Source organism: Podarcis raffonei, chromosome 9, assembly GCF_027172205.1.
Source record: "Podarcis raffonei isolate rPodRaf1 chromosome 9, rPodRaf1.pri, whole genome shotgun sequence".
Classification (NCBI taxonomy): Eukaryota; Metazoa; Chordata; class Lepidosauria; order Squamata; family Lacertidae; genus Podarcis; species Podarcis raffonei.
Genome location: NC_070610.1, coordinates 67,679,593 through 67,695,535, shown reverse-complemented (window position 1 = coordinate 67,695,535; position 15,943 = coordinate 67,679,593). Strand labels below are relative to the sequence as shown.

The 15,943-nt window shown below is 44.5% G+C and overlaps 1 protein-coding gene across 16 annotated transcripts in view; it reads right to left on the bottom strand.

Moving 5' to 3' along the window:
• The window catches only part of TMEM150C (transmembrane protein 150C), a 73,757-nt gene that overhangs the window by 18,147 nt on the left and 39,667 nt on the right, over positions 1-15,943 (bottom strand). For 4 of the 16 annotated variants that reach the window (XM_053404269.1, XM_053404272.1, XM_053404268.1 and 1 more), the window contains exon 2: positions 13,420-13,483. The exons of 2 other annotated variants lie outside the window; for them this stretch is intronic. In XM_053404269.1, coding sequence (XP_053260244.1) covers positions 13,420-13,445 — 26 coding nt within the window. In that variant the 5' untranslated portion in view covers positions 13,446-13,483. Of the gene's footprint in view, positions 1-3,714; positions 3,864-3,940; positions 4,244-4,509; positions 4,530-6,727; positions 6,790-13,419; positions 13,487-15,943 lie in introns of those variants that run through there. 10 more of the 16 variants (XM_053404267.1, XM_053404264.1, XM_053404270.1 and 7 more) reach the window with 8 other exon arrangements.

Sequence of the window (15,943 nt, the reverse complement as noted above, 5' to 3'; positions counted from 1 at the left end):
ATTAATATCCATAGCATCGTTTCACACCAGATACTACTGTTGTTCATTTTCTTCCCAAAAGTACAAATAAAGAGTGCTCTCTTTCTTTAAAAAAATGTTTACTCTAAAAAAAAATTACTCTAAAAAAAAAATTTGACTCAAGAAAACCACTGTTTTATAGTTCAAATCGGGAAAAATAAATACAGTAAATGGACAAATTACAAAGATTCACAAAATGTTTAGGGGTATTCGTACCTTTGCGTACCCTCAGAAAAAAAGCACTGGAGTTAGATATTAAGATTTCAGAAAACTGAGGCCAAGTTAACAAATGCAAAACCCAGTGCTTACTGCCTGCTACATATTGGCCTGGTTCACAGGACACACTAAATCTTGGCTTAGCGAGAATGCATGAACATGCAGACACCCGTAGAGACGCTCACAGCCAGTTTGTTCCTCCCCAGTTACTTTAACTGATGTGATGTGCTGAGCTAAATCAAAGTTTGGCTTAGAATGCCATCTAAACTGGGATTTGTGGCGAAACTCTCTTTTCACTAACCATGAGCTGTAACCAAAAGAAGCAAAACTCTTGTGAGCTTTTGCAAACCAGCTCACTGACTGCTTCAACCAGTCGAAATTCACCTTTGTGTAGAGGTAAGAAAGTCACAGCTACTTCCCTGGCACACATATAAGGTTGTTGCAACCCAAGGCCCTGATGCATGAAGACTTGATTTTGTGCAAGCCTCTGCTTCACACACACACACACACACACACACACACACACACACACACCTAGGAGTAAATATTCCAAGATCTTGAATGCAAAATATTCCTGAACTCTGGGAGATTAAATGTGGTAATGCCCATAAGTACCTCTCAGAAGGCAGAAATGCAACGTCATACCCTTTTGTTCTGTGTTCAATAATTCTCAAAAAATTCTGCCCTCTAAGGGGCAACTTAAATAAATGTTATCGCATTGAAGATGGTCAAAAGAAGAGCACTTTGCCAGTAGACATGGCCAGACTGCATAAAGGCACAGAGTTCATTAGTACCAAAACAAAAAATTGCCTTCCCCGTTAGATTCATTTCCTCTGCTAAGGCAGTTAAAAAGTTAAATATGGAGTCGAAATGGCCAAGATATTGGGAAATCTTGGAAAAGGAAGGGGACAAACTGAGATTGCAGAGTTTTGAAAAATTAAAAGGGAAGGTGAGAGATTGGTTACATTATCACCAAATAAATGAAGTGTTTAAACTAGACAGAAAAATAGGCTTCCAGGTGGAAAAATCAAAATTAGAGACTGAACTGTTAGAACCCAGTACTAAGAATTTGTCAAAAATGTATGATTTGCTGCTGAAATGGAATACACAAGATGAAATGGTAAAATCAAGTATGATTAAATGGGCTCAGGACATTGGTCATAACATCATGTTTGCTGATTGGGAAAAGTTGTGGACCACCGGGTTGAAATTTACGGCGTGTAACGCCTTAAGAGAAAATATAATGAAAATGATTTATAGGTGGTACATAACCCCAGTCAAGCTTGCAAAGATCTATCACTCGCCTGATAATAAATGTTGGAAATGTAAAGAAAAGGAAGGTACATTCTTTCACCTCTGGTGGACGTGCCCGAAGATTAAGGCATTCTGGGAAATGATTTATAACGAACTGAAAAAGGTATTTAAATATACTTTCCCCAAGAAACCAGAGGCCTTTCTCTTGGGTATTGTCGGCCAGGGGGTGTTAAAGACAGATACAACTTTTTTCATGTATGCTACAACAGCAGCTAGAATACTTATTGCAAAGTACTGGAAGACACAGGATCTACCCACACTGGAAGAATGGCAGATGAAGGTGATGGACTATATGAGCTTGGCAGAGATGACGAGCAGAATCCGAGACCAGGGAAGAGAAGCGGCGGAAGAAGAATGGAAAAAGTTCAAGGACTATTTAAAGAAATATTATAAAATTGGAGACAGTTAGAATGATGTTGGATTAAAACAAATGGTTACTATCAGTAATGGTTATGACAAAGAGAATAAGGGTGATTAGCATAAATTTATAATAAAATAAGGCAAGATTTCGCTGAATAACTGTAAGATTTTGGAATACAGAAACGGGAAGTAAGAGGAGGTCGAGGAAGTAAGGTTTTAGAAATTGGGTTATGAAATGGTACTTGTTCTATGTTTTATTACTGTTGAATGTTTGTTCATGTATGTTTTGTTTCTGTTATATAAAAAATTGTTCAATAAAAATATTATATATATATAAAAAAAAATAGATTCATTTCCTCTGCCCCTTCTGCTCATGGGCCTTTTTCAACGAGTTTCCCCCACATCTGTGGTTGTTCAACGTTCGGTGTAAACAAATGACCATGAAACTTGCCTTCCTTTCTGGCAGACAAACCATGCTTAGCAAAACTTGGCTTCCTTCTGCAAACCACGCTAGAAGGAACCAAACATTTGCAAGCGAAAAAAATATATATTGCCTATTTCATCCTGCGAATGAAAAATGGGGTCTTCCCCAAACGGTCACATTTTTTAAAAAATGAAAATCTGATGGCACCATTTCAGTTCTAGACGCAGCCCAGAAGCTCTTCTGTGGCTTCATCCCATGCTGACGATGGGAGCAACATGGGGCAGATTCCAGGTCCCCCACATCCCTCCATTGTCGCTGCTCGGCCTCAACCAGGCCTGTCTGATTTCCTCCTCCTTCCTTCAAATCCTTTAAAATGTCACAGCAGCAACAGCAGCGCTTTGGGATGAAGCCGGGGGGGGGGGGGACACCTCCCACACTGCAATCTATTGCGACATTCTGGGATTTTGTTTCTTACAGCCAGTAGTTATTTTGCTTTTTGTGTGTTTCGCGGGCAAAAAAAATGAAGCGTCGGTACTCGTATATTGATAAGAGTGTGGTGGGTAGCAGCACAAAATGGCTGCCACAGGCATTTTTTTTAAAAAAGGGAGATGACTTACTCCAAACCTATGAGATAATTAGCAGTCAACTTTTCCCTTTTCTTGCAAGGAATCCTATTCAGAAAAAGGGAATTTCCCTTAAAAAAAGGAAAACGGTGACAGCTATGACGAGATTTCCTTATCTCACACATGCCCACTCAAAATTACTTTGATGGGGGGGGGATTGGCACACATATGTAACAACTGTCCCACATTTGTTAGAACTTAAGTTGTTTTCCCAGTAGTGATATATGGAAGTGAGAGCTGGACCATAAAGAAGGCTGATCGCCAAAGAATTGATGCTTTTGAATTATGGTGCTGGAGGAGACTCCTGAGAGTCCCATGGACTGCAAGAAAATCAAACCTCTCCATTCTTAAGGAAATCAGCCCTGAGTGCTCACTAGAAGGACAGATCCTGAAGCTGAGGCTCCAATACTTTGGCCACCTCATGAGAAGAGAAGACTCCCTGGAAAAGACCCTGATGTTGAGGAAGATGGAGGGCACAAGGAGAAGGGGACGACAGAGGACGAGATGGTTGGACAGTGTTCTCGAAGCTACCAGCATGAGTTTGACCAAACTGCGGGAAGACAGGAGTGCCTGGCATGCTCTGGTCCATGGGGTCACGAAGAGTCGGACACGACTAAACAACAACAACAACAAAGTCGTTTAGTGTCGCAGCAGCTGCACTTTGGAACTCCCCGCTTATTGAGATCAACCTCATACTCTTCGCGGCGCCTGTTAAAAACATTCCTACCCAGACATTTAGAAAGCAGAGGACATTTTAACCTGCTTCAATATTTTAACTTTTGCACGTTATAAAGCAGGGCTGTGCATTTTCCTCCATCTTCACCCGCTTTGAGGGGTTCATGGCACTCTTCAACACAAGTTTTGCGTTGCAATGCACAAAGTCCCTACAGATCCCCTGGGATAGCGGCGGCTGCGCAGTCACCAGGGAAAAGCCACCTACGCCTATAGGGTAGACCTATGGGGTAGACCATCGTGCAACCTCAACCTTCGTTGTGGGGCGAGCTCACATGCAAGGCTTTGGCCCTGCCGTCTACCCGACTGGAGCCTTGAAGGCGCCTCTCTCTCTCCTTCGCTCTCTGCCATGAGCTCTGTGCGTTCAGGCTGGGGTGGGGCACGCAAAAAGCTAAAAATGGCGCACCACCAGTTCTTGGGGGGGGCTATGCGGGGGCCAAGTTCAGTTAATGGCTTGGGCCCCCTCAGGCCCATCTCCCAGAGCACTGAGGCAGGGAGACGGGTGCGCATGGATGTGTGGTGAAAGAGGGAAAACTGAGAAGGGCGTTTCAGCTCCCAAATCAGTAGGCCACACCGATGCCTGCAACATGGCAAGGCGTGCATGTGCGCGCACAATTTCAGTCAAGGAAGTGTTGACTTGGAGCTTCCTACGGGCCCAGAATGCAGCTTTCAGACTACGGTGCCTGGTTGCGATGCAATTCTCTGGCCATGTTAGTTGCCACTGGAAAGCATCTCTCCTGCGGCCTAGTCCCATGTTGCCTTGGCAACGCAGTCTAATCACAATAAATCGCCACTAGTCTCACAAGCGGCCAGGTTGCTCACTGGGGCAAGGTGGTTTTTGAGTATATTACACCGACCCTGGCCCAACTGCACTGGCTGCCCGTTAGTTTCCAGGCCCAGTTCAAAGTGCTGGTTTCAAAGGGAAAAGTTTCAGAGTGAAACGGGGTTAATGGTAGCAAAGAAGGTGAAATACCTGGGGATTAATTTGACATCTAAGAATGTGAATTTATTTAAAGATAACTATGAGAAATGCTGGTCAGAAATTAAGAAAGATCTAGAAGTATGGTCAAATTTGAGACTTTCCTTGTTAGGCCGTATTGCTGTTATTAAGATGAATGTCTTGCCTAGAATGTTGTTTTTATTTCAAACATTGCAGATTTTAGACAAAATGGATTGTTTCAAGAAGTGGCAAAAAGACATATCTAGATTTGTCTGGCAGGGCAAAAAGCCCAGAATAAAATTTAAGATATTAACTGATGCAAAAGAAAGAGGGGGGTTTGCCCTGCCGGACTTAAAGTTGTACTATGAATCAGCGGCGTTTTGCTGGCTGAAAAGCTGGCTGCTTCTTGAAAATACAGACATTTTGGATTTGGAAGGGTTTAATAACAGATTTGGCTGGCATGCATATATATGGTACGACAAGGTAAAAATTCATCAAGGTTTCAAGAACCATATTGTTAGGAAAGCATTGTATAAGGTTTGGATTCGATATAAAGATTTGTTGGAAAACAAAACCCCCAGGTGGCTGTCACCAATGGAGGCTAAGGAAGTGAAAAAACTTAATATGGAATCCAAATGGCCAAAGTACTGGGAAATTATAGAACAGGAGGAGGGAAAAGTGAAATTGCAGAGCTATGAGAAACTGAAGTCAAAAGTAAGAGACTGGCTTCATTACTATCAGATAAATGAAGTCTTCAAACAGGACAGGAAAATTGGCTTCCAGGTGGAGAGGTCAAAATTAGAAACAGAGCTATTGGAACCCAATACTAAGAACTTGTCAAGAATGTATAACCTGCTGTTGAAATGGAATACACAGGATGAGATGGTTAAATCAGCTATGATTAAATGGGCACAAGACATTGGTCATAACATTATGCTTGCTGACTGGGAACAGTTATGGACCACCGGTATAAAGTTTACGGCATGTAATGCCTTGAGAGAGAACATTATGAAAATGATTTATAGGTGGTACATGACCCCAGTCAAGCTTGCAAAAATTTACCATATGCCCGATAATAAATGTTGGAAATGTAAGGAAACTGAAGGTACTTTCTACCACCTTTGGTGGACGTGCCCAAGGATCAAGGTATTCTGGGAAATGATTTATAATGAAATGAAAAAGGTGCTTAAATGCACGTTCGTGAAGAAACCAGAAGCCTTCCTCCTGGGCATGGTAGGCCAATTGGTGTCAAGGAAAGATAGGACGTTTTTTATGTACGCTACAACAGCAGCAAGAGTACTATTAGCGAAGTATTGGAAGACACAAGAACTACCTACACTGGAAGAATGGCAGACTAAGGTAATAGACTATATGGGACTGGCTGAGATGACCGGCAGAATCCGTGACCAAGGGAAAGAGACGGTGGAAGAAGACTGGAAGAAGTTCAAAATTTATCTTAAGAACTGTTGTAAAATTAATGAATGCTAAAATGTTTTGGGTAATGCAAAATAGAATTGCAGCGATTAGCAATTGGATATGAGAAATAAGATCTAAAGAAAGTATTATATTGAAATTAGGGGATGCTGAAAAGATTGATAACAGGGATGCAGAAAGGGGAGGTATGGGGAAGTCGCTGAAAGAAGGCTTAAGAAATGAAAGGTTAAGAAATTATACGTGTTTACGTGTTTGTATGTCTTGTATTGTGTTGTATTGTCTTGTATTTTGTGTGGAAAAAACCAATAAAAATTTTTTTAAAACAAAAACAAAAACAAAGTGCTGGTTTTGACCTATAAGGCCTTAAAACGTGACCATCCTAGTATCATCATGAGCAAAAATCATCATGATTGCACACACACAAAGATATATTGTGGGGCAATTAGTGAAAGGGACCTACTTTCCATGGAAACATACTAGGACTGGTCTAAAACATGCATGTTTTAACTGTATAGCTTGTGCACTTACAACCAATGAGCACCAGAGGGCACAAAAATACTGCTTGGAATCAACATCAAAGACCTAGAAAGCAGTTTTAGTATCAAATCCCAAACCAAGGGCTCATCCACAATTTTGCTTGACCCATATTTTGATTGTATTGTGTACCAATTAATTCCATAGGGTTTGAGAGCTTTCTTCGTTGTTCTGCAGCCATGCCTTGCGAAAATCTGATCCTGCCCCCGTGGAAAATTCAAATAGAGATTATGTTTAACTAAGCTCCAATTCAGCAGGTAAAGGTTGGAGTGTCTCAAGGCACAGCTGTGGAACAACGGAAAAGGGCTGTCACCCATCATTTTAAACCTGTCACCCGTCTTTTTGAGCATTTGGGCTCGTTTGCAAACCAGAGAAACTGCCAGGGGGACACACATACAGCAACATATGACTACAATAGAATGCTTCTCTTAAATCAAATTTCAGTGGACAGCAGCCTGTGGATGCTGAGTAAAATCTCTACAACATGTAACATTGGTGGCCCTTGTTTTCTCCTGCCCCCGAGGCTAGGACCCGAACCCATGGCTTCAAGTTACAAGAAAGGAGATTCCGACTAAACCTCAGGAAGAACTTTTTGTTTTTGTTTTTTTAAAAATTGATATTTATTAAAGTTTCAGAAAAGGTTACAAAAATAAGAAAAAGAAAGAAAAAAGAAGCAAAAAATACAAAATACAGAAAAATAAAAACAATTAAAAACAAATCAATCTTTCCATGTCTTGTCTTTCATTTCCTTGTTTCCCTGACCTCCTCACACCTCCCTTTTTTGTATTCCAGTTCAGTTAGTTAATTCAGCAACAACTTTTTGACAGAAAGAGCAGTTTGATAGTGGAATGCACTCCCACGAGAGGTCCTGGAATCTCCTTCCTTGGGGGTTTTTAAGCAGAGGTTGGATGGCTATCTGTCATGGATGCCTTAGTTGAAATTCCTGCATTGCAGGAGGTTGGACTACGTTTCCAAGCACAATTCAAAGTGTTGGTGTTGACCTTTAAAGCCCTAAACGGCCTCGGCCCAGTATACCTGAAGGAGCGTTTCCACCCACATTGTTCGGCCCGGACGCTGAGGTCCAGCTCTGAGGGCCTTCTAGCAGTTCCCTCATTGCGAGAAGCAAAGCTACATGGAACCAGGCAGAGGGCCTTCTTGGTAGTGGCACCTGCCCTGTGGAACGCCCTCCCATCAGATGTCAAAGAGATAAACAACTACCTGACATTTAGAAGACATCTGAAGGCAGCCTTGTTCAGGGAAGTTTATAATGTGTGGCCTTTTAATGTATTTTTAATGTTTGTTGGAAGCCGCCCAGAGTGGCTGGGGTACAAATAATAATAAATTATTATTATTATTATTATTATTATTATTATTATTATTATTATTAGACTAGATAACCCTTGGGTCCCTTCCAGCTCTACAGTTCTATAATTCTATGATTTGATTGCACACAGAAAGTAGCCCTATAACACATTAGCACAAGTGAAGAGGCTGGTTTGCCTACGACAGAGGGACATGGTGATCCCCTACCGCATCCCCTCAGAACCCATTTTAAAAACGATTGCTTATTTTCACACACAGCATGGTTATGCTGCAGCCCCGATACTTAGCAGCAACCAGGCGAGCAGCCAGCGAGGAGCACTGTAGGCAAGGCACACCCACTGCTGCAGAGAAACAAGGCCGTGCAAAGTGGTTTTGCGACGGAAAGACACCCTTCAGGTCCGCCAGACCTGCTCGCCTAGGTCTCATGTCAGATCAGCTGTCAAGAGAATCAGGCCAAGGCAACAGCCAGCTATTACGCGGGATTACTACGGATTAGCGTCGATGGCAGAGCTCACTTGGCAGCTCCGAGCCACAGATCAAGCTTTCAGCTTAATTGTAAATATTCCAAAATATTCCATTTGACAAACGAGCCCACGCAGGTAGTATTAACCGCTGAAGTGCTCCGAAGCAACAGCAGTCGTGCAGAGGGCTGAGCAATTTGCAGGCCATTGGCTGGCTGGATGAATGTGGGCCACAATGACACATTTGGGGTATGTCCGGGCTCTGGCTGCTTTGCTGTTGAAAGTGAGGAGCAGATCCTAGAACAGGTTTATTCTGCTCTGATGAAACTCTGGAGCACATTGCAGAAGGCAGGAAAGGTTCCCAAATCCTCTTGTTGAGATCAGGTGTGGGCATATCTCTAGACTGCACTAAGTTCTTCACAGGGGTAGCTGGTGCCCATTGAGTATGGTAGGGCAGAAGGAAGGGAGCCCACCAGTAGATGGCGCCAGAGATAATACCAGGCAAAGCTAACCAAATCTGGTTTTGTCCCCATCCTCCTCCCTCTTCTGCAAAGGCAAACTGAATCCAAGGGGGAAATGGATGCTGTGCTATGCCACACCCTGAACCAGTTTTAAGTAGAAAGGAAAGCAAATGAAGGGGGCAGGCTGAGAGCAAAGTAAGGTTGGTGGGGCAGTGCCCCATTTATCCTAATGGGTCCACTGCAGTGGGGAGACTTGCACTGCAGAGGGATTTTTTTTATATACCCCACCCACTCTGGGCGACTTCCAACAAAATATTAAAATACAATAACCTATTAAACATTAAAAACTTCCCTGAACAAGGCTGCCTTCAGATGTCTTCTGAAAGTCTGGTAGTTGTTGTTCTCTTTGACATCTGGTGGGAGGGCGTTCCACAGGGCGGGTGCCACTACCGAGAAGGCCCTCTGCCTGGTTCCCTGAAACTTGGCTTCTCGCAGCGAAGGAACTGCCAGAAGGCCCTCGGCGCTGGACCTCAGTGTCTGGGCAGAATAATGGAGGTGGAGACGCTCCTTCAGGTATACTGGGCCGAGGCTGTATTAGATGCCCCTCAGGCTACTTTCCAACTCTACAATTCTGTGCGGTTCTGTGCCTTGAAACCCTTTTCTCAACTATACCAGATTGGGACGGACTGGACTTTGCATATGCAGAGATTACTCTGCATACCCAACCAAGAACCTGGCTTCCAGACTCAATACAAGCTGGGTTGGATTTCGGCTCCATCCCCTGCCCTCTGTGTCCTAAGGGCTACCAGTGCATACTAGACAGAAATGGAAAGCACACTTCCAAGTGAGGAAAAGGCACGTCTATCGGCCCTATGTCTCTCAGCTGCTCCTAGGCGTGAACCCAATGAGGCAGTAGACACAAGAGAGAGGTCCCGCTCCGCTGACCTCAGCTTCTGTATCTCCTCCACCCGAGCTGCACGCAAGCAGGCAAAGACTCCCCCTGCATGTAACCAATTTCTGCTTCTCCCTCTCGCCTGGTCCTGGGAGGCAGTGGAGCAGGAGAGCTAGGAGCAGAAGGAGGAAGAGGTTAGGAAGCCCTATACTCTGTGCCAGTCTGACCTCTCCTCCTGAACCTCTAATTCACTCTCCGACAGCTTCTCCTGCCTCTGACTCTCGTCTCCTGGCTGTAACAGGCTCCCCCAGATCACTGATCCCTAAGTCAGTCTCCAACCCGCCCTTCTTCCCGGTGCCCACTCTTCTGTCTCGCTCAGTGTCCAAGCCAATACCTGACAAGGAGTCTTGCATGACCAAAGTCAGCCTCTTGACCACGTAACCATGACAATAGACTACTCTTTTGCAGCCTGCAATTTAAAGGGCCTGGGGGCTATGGCTGGGTGCTCTTTTTTGATCAGGCAAAATGCAGAAGTTCAAAGAAGTGCAGCGCTCACGCAACCTCATGGCCTCTCTAACCTTTCCTTTGAAGAATTTATCCATTATCGTATAAAGCTTTGAAAGGGAAATGCTGGCTCAAATTTGCCTGGAAATTTCAACTTCTCATCTAGAAGCCCTTTGCCCAAATCCCTAATGTATCTGTTATTCATTGGTGTAGGGAAATGCATTCTGCGCCTGCTCAGGAGCACTTTTACTTCTTCTTTCATACCTTCTAGGAAAGAGCCCTGGCCCTGAAAGCAGATTACATGGTGGTGTGACAGAAATTGTCCTCAATAAGTAAGTGTTTTGATGTTAGATTCTGCTGGGAAGTGATATTTCACTGCCCCTGCACTTGAAGGGATTGTCTAACCACCTGAATAGCGGTGCTTTGCACATCTTCAAACTGACGGTTCAAGATTGGGGTGTCTTGTTCCACCAGGTAAGTTTGGAGATGCTTAGAGACAAAGAGTGGTTTAACTCCCTATTAATCACCCATTGTCAGGAGTCCAGCTTGATAACACAGTAAGCGTAGGTAATTAAAAAGGAGGATTTATTGCAAAAACAAAAAGGATAGCTCCAGACGGCTCTGACAAAGCCTCCAGCATCATTACTCAAGATGACCCTTCTGAAGACTCCTTCCGGCCATGACAGAAGATATTGAACTTACGGCTCTTGTTTTGCTTCCTATCTAGCAGCCCTCCCATTTGCTGACTCTTCGGACTTAGTGGATCAGCTCCAACCTCTTCCTGGTCTGAGAGGCTGAGTCTATTTGTGCCTATTTGTGCTTCCTGCGAGCTTTGGCTGTGTTCTAGCCTGCTCTCAGCTACTGCCTTATCAGCCGGCCCATCAAGGTCAGGAAGAGCCGAAGTCTGCAGCTGCCGGCTCTCCCCTACCTGACTAACATCTAAGCTTCTCTGTTCCTGGCTGCTTTCTGCAATTGGCTGCAAACATTCGCTTGGAGCTGGCTCATTCCTGACACCCATTTACACAGAGACAATCTCTTTGTAAGGGAGCCTTATTTTATTGTATTTTGCTGTTCCTTGGGCTGGATCTCTAGACACGTCAAAGAAGCGTTTCAGTGAAACATGTTGTAAACTTTGTATGAGAAATCGGGTTGGCAAAAATGGAACTCCACAGCGCCATCAGGTGCCACAGTGCTATAATGCATATACAACACATGTAAAGCGCTTTTTCTTTGCCAATGTAGCTGAGTCCTTGGAGAACCAACATGACACAAAATCCCATTCCTGCGTGGACATCACCAAGAATAGCAATGCAGCAGACGCAAGCTACAGGGTCACTGGCATCTGAGCATCACTTACTCAGATCAATGGCAATGATAAGCCACTGATGGTCAATAATAATTATTATTATTATTTATTAATTATACCCCATCCATCTGGCTGCAAAAGGGAGGAAGGGTTTTGATCCCGACACATTTTCATATCCATCCAACTGAAGCCTCTAATATGAATGGATAATCCAGGCTAGAGGTTGGTGCCATGACATTTATTTCTGCCCCCAACCAGCCCCAAAAGCTGGGTGGAAGATGTTGCTGATGTCAACTCTGTACATGGCTACAGCCAGGAGGTCTTCATCTCTCCATTAAAAGAGCCCAAATGCTTTGCTGATAAAAAAAAACACCCCACATTTTGAATTCTGCAAATCTGGCGGAGCATCACCTTGACGCCATTAGCATCAATGCTTTATTCCGACTGTAAAATATGCCTATTTCAGAATCTATTGCAGTGTGGTAAAGCTTAAAAAAAGGGGGACGCGGGTGGCGCTGTGGGTTAAACCACAGAGCCTAGGACTTGCCAATCAGAAGGTCGGCGGTTCGAATCCATGCCACGGGGTGAGCTCCCGTTGCTCGGTCCCTCCTCCTGCCAACCTAGCAGTTCGAAAGCATGAAGGGCAAGTAGATAAATAGGTACCGCTCCGGTGGGAAGGTAAACGGCGTTTCCGTGAGCTGCTCTGGTTCGCCAGAAGCAGCTTAGTCATGCTGGCCACATGACCCGGAAGCTGTACGCCGGCTCCCTTGGCCAGTAAAGCGAGTTGAGCGCAGCAAACCCAGAATCGTCTGCGACTGGACCTAACAGTCAGGGGTCCCTTTACCTTTACCTTTAAAACTTTAAAAAATGATACATAGTACAATGAAAGTAAAAGCCCTTTGAGCCCAGCTCATTTAAACAAGCCCCATTGAAAGCAGTGGGACTAAAAAGAGAGTCACAACAAGCATGTTGCATAGGTTTAAACATGTCTTGTTCAGGGTTAACTTTAGTTGGATTGGTGCCTATAGACTGAGCCTGCAGATAGCAGTGCAGGACAGTAAACATTAGCAACTCAGAACCGAAGCTCCTGCAACCCTCTGCCTATTTTATTTATTTATCTATGAAAGTTTTCAAACCACTTAATATATAGATATATATTTACTGGATCACATAAAAGCAATAAAAAAAATACAACACCCCATAAGGAACCTGTATTTGGAGCATAGGAATGGGAAGAAAATAATGTTGGTTCCGGGTGTTGTTATTTCACTTTATTTTGAAATATCAATATTTTTAAAAAAATATTTTTTTTATTTTTTTAAAAATTATTATTATTTTAAAAAGAGAAAAGCAGCGACATTCAGAAATTCTGTTACTTCTGTTGCTCATTGCTCAAATCCCGCTCGTGAGTTCATCATGCTATAATATTAAGTAACACGAAAAAGACACCCATTCTTCCATAAAACACTCATCATTAGATTCTCTTAAGGTCACCAGCTTCGTCTAAAAGCTCTGCCTACTTCACAAAATTCACCTTCTAGTTATGACAACTTTGGGCTCTAATCCTGCCCAATTTGGTTCCGGATCCTGAGAGATTAACCCTGAGAAAATGGAGCCCTCAAAAGGAAAGAAGGTTCCCTGTGGTATATCAATGGATAAGTCTTGTGTATGCATTTGGACTGTAGCCATTCACACACAGGGTTGGAGAACCTGTGGTCTTTCAAACATTGTTGGACACCAACTCCCATAATCCTTCGCCAGCGTGGACAATTGGCAGGGAGGATGGGAGTTGTAGTCCCAAATCCTAGAGGGCAACAGGTTCTCCACCCTTTCATCAACAAGTTCCAGGAAGTTCAACATTTAAGAACTAAACTTACCTTGAAGCATCCAAGTACTGAAGCATATATGGTGTTCGACAGAGGGTCACGCTTTAGTCCCCACCTGCTTGACAGAGGACAACATATATTGGATATGATACCTTAGCATCATCATCATCACATTTGCTTTACAACCATTTAAAATTCAGTACAGTGGCACCTCGGGTTAAGTACTTAATTCGTTCGGGAGGTCCATTCTTAACCTGAAACTGTTCTTAACCTGAGGTACCACTTTAGCTAATGGGGCCTCCCGCTGCCGCCGCACAATTTCTGTTCTCATCCTGAAGCAAAGTTCTTAACCCGAGGTACTATTTCTGGGTCAGCGGAGTCTGTAACCTGAAGCATAAGTAACCTGAAGCATATGTAACCCGAGGTACCACTGTATTTAAAACAGTTTAAACAAACTGCTGTCGCAGGAATTGTGTGGGTCCTGAAAACACACATCTCAGGTGTCGAAAGACCAGGCTAAAGAAGTGTGTCTTCAGCGTTTGATGAAAATTGTATACAGTACTGAAGATGTCAGGTGCACTCCTGTGGGAATTACATAGCTTAGGGCCTCTGTGTCAAAGGATGGCAGATCCAGAAGCATCAGTGTGTAGACCAGGGATCGGCAAGCTAAGGCCCATGGGCCACAAGCAGCCCATGTGGGTCATTTAACCGGCCCCCGAGCGCCCCCCAAACTGAGCCACCCGCTCGGTGAGTCCCCGCGTGCTGCGCTAAACCGGCGCAGCGCAGTGCGGGGACTCACTTCCACAGCATTGAAAATCGTGGGCGTGCGTGCTCGCGCTCGCTCCGGCCCACGGAGGGAACTCCTTTGCAGTGAACCGGCCCAGGTGAGCTAAACCTTGCCGACCTCTGGTGTAGACAATGCTGATGCATTGATTATCATCTTCCAAAGCAACTACTCTATTCTGAACTTAAAAGTGGTAAGCGTCATGCTGGTGGTCAACAAAAGAGGTTCAAAGACTCTCTCAAGGCAAATCTAAAAAAATGTAGTATAAACACCGGCAACTGGGAAACACTGTGAGTGCTCCAATCGGAGAACAGCCTTTACCAAAGGTGTCATGGGCTTTGAAGATGCTCAAACTCAGGACGCAAGGGAGAAACGTGCTAAGAGGAAGGCACGCTTGGCAAACCCTCACCATGTTCAACTCCTGCCCGGAAACCTATGTCCCCACTGTGGAAGGACGTGTGGATCTAGAATTGGCCTCCACAGTCACTTATGGACTCACTGTTAAAACCTTGTTTATGGAAGACAATCTTACTCGGCTACGAGTGATCGCCAAAGAGGAAGTCTAGTGATCTGACTCAGCAAAAAGCAATTTCCAATATTCCTACGGAGGTAGTTCTGGACTTGGCTGGGACCGTGGAAATCTGCTACCAGTAGGCAAATGGTCTTATAAGGCTCAGTTCCTCATAGTGCCTCGCTGTTCCCCGTGATCAGCAAAGCAAGTTATGCTGAACTTGCAGGGAAAGGGCCATAGCTCAGTGGCAGAACATCTGTTTCGCATGCCGAAGGTCCTTTGTTAAATCTCTGGCATCTCTAGATAGAGCTGGGGGTTGTCCTCTGCCCCAAACCCTGGAGAGCCACTGCAAGTCAGACAATGCTGAGCTACATGGGGAAATGGCCTGACACAGTATAAAGCTGCTGTCTACGCGGGTGGAGCTGTGGGTTAAACCGCAGAGCCTAGGACTTGCCAATCAGAAGGTCGGCGGTTCGATTCCCTGCGATGGGGTGAGCTCCCATTGCTCGGTTCCTGCTCCTGCCAACCTAGCAGTTTGAAAGCATGAAGTGCAAGTAGATAAATAGGTACCACTCCGGCGGGAAGGTAAACAGCATTTCCGTGTGCTGCTCTGCTTCGCCAGAAGCGGCTTAGTCATGCTGGCCACATGACCCGGAAGCTGTACGCCGGCTCCCTTGGCCAGTAAAGCGAGTTGAGCGCCGCAAACCCAGAGTCGTCTGCGACTGGACCTAATGGTCAGGGGTCCCTTTACCTTTACCTTATGCCAGGCACAGATGTTTGCCAATTCCCCCCCGCCTAAAAATGTGGCACCAAGAAGCAGGTCCAGTATTCCCAATGTGGCCAAACTCTGTATCTTTAGATATGGAAACATCTTCCCAAGGAAACACAGCAATGGGAAAATTCTAGCCCCACGGCACCAACTGCAGCATCCAGGACTTCCATTTGTTAATCGGCTGTCATATATATACATATATAACATCAGAGATGCAAATTTCATCTCAGCCCACACATCACATTTTTTCAATGGCATTCACACATTCTGTTGCTAGTCTCCAACTGTACAAAGATCGACTATATACAGGCATGAACCAGTCCCTGGAGACTGGAAGCCACATGCATGAACATACTCCAGTTGAAAATCATTGTGTTGGAGGGGCTAATTAAAGTTTCCTGTGGGCTGTTGTTTCTGCAAGGTCTCGTTCACACATGGCAAGTCGACACTGGATATCGAAGCCATAAGCCGATTAACTTGCATGTGTGAAGCCTCCGTAAAAGCTGTT